The following is a 3,512-nucleotide window of genomic DNA, read 5'->3' on the forward strand; positions in this document are numbered from 1 at the left end:
CTTGTCAGGCAGTGGGCCCTGGAGCGTGCGCGCCACCCACCGCCGCCATGGGCGGCCGCCTGGCCCCGCCCCGGGTCACAGCCCTGCCCGCAGCTCCACCGCGGCGGGCGGGGAGAGCGGGCACGCGGCTGGCCGGGCGAGGTGCATCCCACGCCCCGCCCCGGGAATTCCCTCGGGTCCGCCGTGTGCGCGGGCCGCTGCGTGTGCTGTTCCCGTGCGGGGTGTGTAAGTACGGGGGGAGGGGAGAATTACCCTCATCTCAGTCTCAAAGTCCCGCTCCTGGAAGCCAAAGGCAGATTTCTCTGGAGATAACAAAGACACTTTGTCACTTTGGGCGCTGCCTCGGTGCAAATCTTTAATTGCAAGGGAGTTGCGGGGGAGAGTGGGGGGAGGATCGAGTGTCTCCAGCAACCCAAGCGCGGGTCTCCAGGCTGCAAGGCCCCCTTTGATCAGGAAAATCCAATTATTTGTGTATATACATTTCCCACATAGTGATTACTTCATTAATTGTCCCGCCTTTATCTCCTCCCTTCCCATCCCCCCTAATAATCAGTTCTTTTATCCCGACCAACAAACACACCATAGGAGCTTTGTGGATTCAAAGGATTTGCTTTCGCTTCTGAAAGAGCCGCTATTCTTTGATGATTGGGTAGCGGCAAACTTCAAAGCCATAAATCTTCCCTCTGACTGGCTGGCGGCCCAGCAAAGTCCTTATCAAATTCTTGGAGGTGATCCTGAAGCGCTCAGACCGCGCGCGGGGCGAGCGAGCGGGGTGCGACGAGGGGCGCTGGCGGGGAGGGCCCCCGAGCGCAGAGAGAGCACCCGGGAGGGACGTTGGGCCGTGGCTCGTCCTCGCCTTCGGGTCTCCATGCCTCCGCAGCGCCGTGCTCCGCCGCCAGCGGCCCGCAAGCTGTAGCTATGGCTGCCGTGGCCGTCCTCCGGAACGACTCTCTGCAGGCCTTCCTCCAGGTCAGGTCTGGGCTCGGAGGGAGCGAGGGAAAGGTGGGAAGGGTGGCGTCCGGATCGACCCTGACTCTCAAAGGGACCCCTGCCTGCTCGGTGGATGCCGCTAGAGTCAGACTGAGGGGTGCCCACGTCAACTTCGCACCTAACCTTGGTGTCTAGAGTGTGGCCTTTGGGGGAGGGCCGCGGGGATCCGGGGGTTGTTCGGACTTGGGCGTCTGGCAGATAACAGGGTCGGAGCTCACCCTTTGGGCCCTCCCGCTGAATTTCAGCCTGGGGTGGGCGGAGGAGGAGCGCGAGAGTAGCGTGGAAAGAGCTTAAAAGATGGGAGGGAGGGCGGATGGGCAGCTGGGCTGTGGGTGTTTCCACACCCTTTCTGACCGCGGAGCCGGGAGCGGCCCGTCGGATCCCTCTCCCCTCCCACGCTGTGCCTGCTTTCTGAGTCTGGATGGCGTCTCCTTGCACCAAGTAGTTTCACGGGAAGAACAGGAGCGCTCCGCGTTCAGGTAGCGCAGGCACCAAAAGTTAACCGTACTGGTGGGTGCGTGCGTGGGATGCAGTGGCGGGGGAGGGACACCGGGACGGGGGAGGGGCGGCGCTATAATAGCTGTCGTGGGGGTGGCGGACCGGCCGGGAGACCGCGCTTGGAGCGCTAACCTTTTGTCTCTTCTCCGCCCTCCCCCGCCGCCGCCCATGCAGGACCGCACCCCCAGCGCCTCCCCGGACCTGGGCAAGCACTCGCCCCTGGCGCTGCTAGCCGCCACCTGTAGCCGCATCGGCCAGCCCGGAGCCGCTGCGCCCCCGGACTTCCTGCAAGTGCCCTACGACCCCGCGCTGGGCTCACCCTCCCGGCTCTTTCACCCTTGGACCGCAGACATGCCGGCGCACTCCCCGGGCGGACTGCCGCCCCCGCACCCCAGCCTGGGCCTGACGCCGCAGAAAACTCACCTGCAGCCGTCCTTCGGGGCTGCGCATGAGCTGCCGCTCACACCCCCGGCCGACCCCTCGTATCCCTACGAGTTCTCGCCCGTCAAGATGCTGCCCTCGAGCATGGCGGCCCTCCCCGCCAGCTGCGCGCCTGCCTACGTGCCCTACCCCGCACAGGCCGCGCTGCCTCCCGGCTACTCCAACTTGCTGCCCCCGCCGCCCCCGCCGCCGCCGCCCACGTGCCGCCAGCTGTCCCCCAACCCGGCCCCCGACGACCTCCCTTGGTGGAGTATCCCGCAGGCGGGCACCGGTCCGGGGACCTCCGGGGTTCCGGGGGGCAGCCTCTCCGGCGCCTGTGCCGGGGGCCCCCACGCACCGCGCTTCCCTGCCTCGGCGGCCGCGGCGGCCGCTGCAGCCGCCGCGGCTCTGCAGCGGGGCCTGGTGTTGGGCCCGTCGGACTTTGCGCAGTACCAGAGCCAGATCGCCGCGCTGTTGCAGACCAAGGCCCCCCTGGCGGCCACGGCCAGGAGGTGCCGCCGCTGCCGCTGCCCCAACTGCCAGGCGGCGGGCGGCGCCCCGGAGGCAGAGCCGGGCAAGAAGAAGCAGCACGTGTGCCACGTGCCGGGCTGCGGGAAGGTGTACGGCAAGACGTCGCACCTGAAGGCGCACCTGCGCTGGCACACGGGCGAGCGGCCCTTCGTGTGCAACTGGCTCTTTTGCGGCAAGAGCTTCACGCGCTCGGACGAGCTGCAGCGGCACCTGCGGACTCACACCGGCGAGAAGCGCTTCGCCTGCCCGGAGTGCGGCAAGCGCTTCATGCGCAGCGACCACCTTGCTAAGCACGTCAAGACGCACCAGAATAAGAAGCTTAAAGTTGCTGAGGCCGGGGTCAAACGGGAAGACCCGCGGGACCTGTGAGCCTACCCCGGGGCGACTCGAGGCCTCTCCCGCCTCGGATTCCCGTCCCAGCACCTCTACCGGGAGGTTCCCAACAGGCACTGGCGCCTTCCTGCTGCCCATCTCCCAAAGCGACGCCAGGCTCCCAGCTTCCCGGGCCCGGCTGCGGACAGGGACCCAGTCAGTGCCCAGGAGAAGCAGGGGAGGTAGGGTTGGGAGCTCTGCGTCAAGCAAGGGTGGTTTCAAGCTCTGAACCATTCTCGCCGTCTGGGAGAGCTACATTTTGGGGGAACCACACTGGGCCGGCCTTGTATATAGGAAACACTGCTGAATTAAAGCAGAAGGACCTTGGGAGATTTTAAATAATGCTCGGGTTTTGTTTTTTGGTTTCTTGTTTTTTTCCCTAGGATCGGCCGGGCTTTGTACAGGTTATTTAAATAGATTTGTTAAAGAATAATTATTATAATTATAACATTAATAAAAATGTTACTTTTGTCCTCAGCTCCATGCAGAGCTACAGCATGAAATGTCTCTCTGTAAAACAATCAGCAGTTGCAGCGTGAAAATAAATACGTTAACTCCGGGGTCACCTCGAGACCCAGCTGAGCCAGTCTCTGATCTTTTCGTCTTTCGGGAGGCTTTATAAAGCGGTCAGGTTTCACTGCGAGTCCTGTAGGCTGCCTGTATGGAGGTTTCTTGGTTTGGAAGGGTCTGGGCAAGTGTGT

General features: G+C 63.8%; 1 protein-coding gene across 1 annotated transcript; it reads left to right on the top strand.

Moving 5' to 3' along the window:
• The first annotated feature begins 402 nt into the window (after positions 1-402).
• On the top strand, positions 403-2,873 carry SP5 (Sp5 transcription factor). Its single transcript, XM_046018098.1, has 2 exons — positions 403-969; positions 1,663-2,873. The coding sequence occupies exons 1-2, from the start codon at positions 919-921 to the stop codon at positions 2,806-2,808; spliced, it is 1,197 nt and encodes a 398-aa protein (XP_045874054.1). The 5' UTR covers positions 403-918; the 3' UTR covers positions 2,809-2,873.
• Positions 2,874-3,512: the final 639 nt, after the last annotated feature.

This window comes from Meles meles, chromosome 9 (genome assembly GCF_922984935.1).
Source record: "Meles meles chromosome 9, mMelMel3.1 paternal haplotype, whole genome shotgun sequence".
Lineage (NCBI taxonomy): Eukaryota > Metazoa > Chordata > Mammalia > Carnivora > Mustelidae > Meles > Meles meles.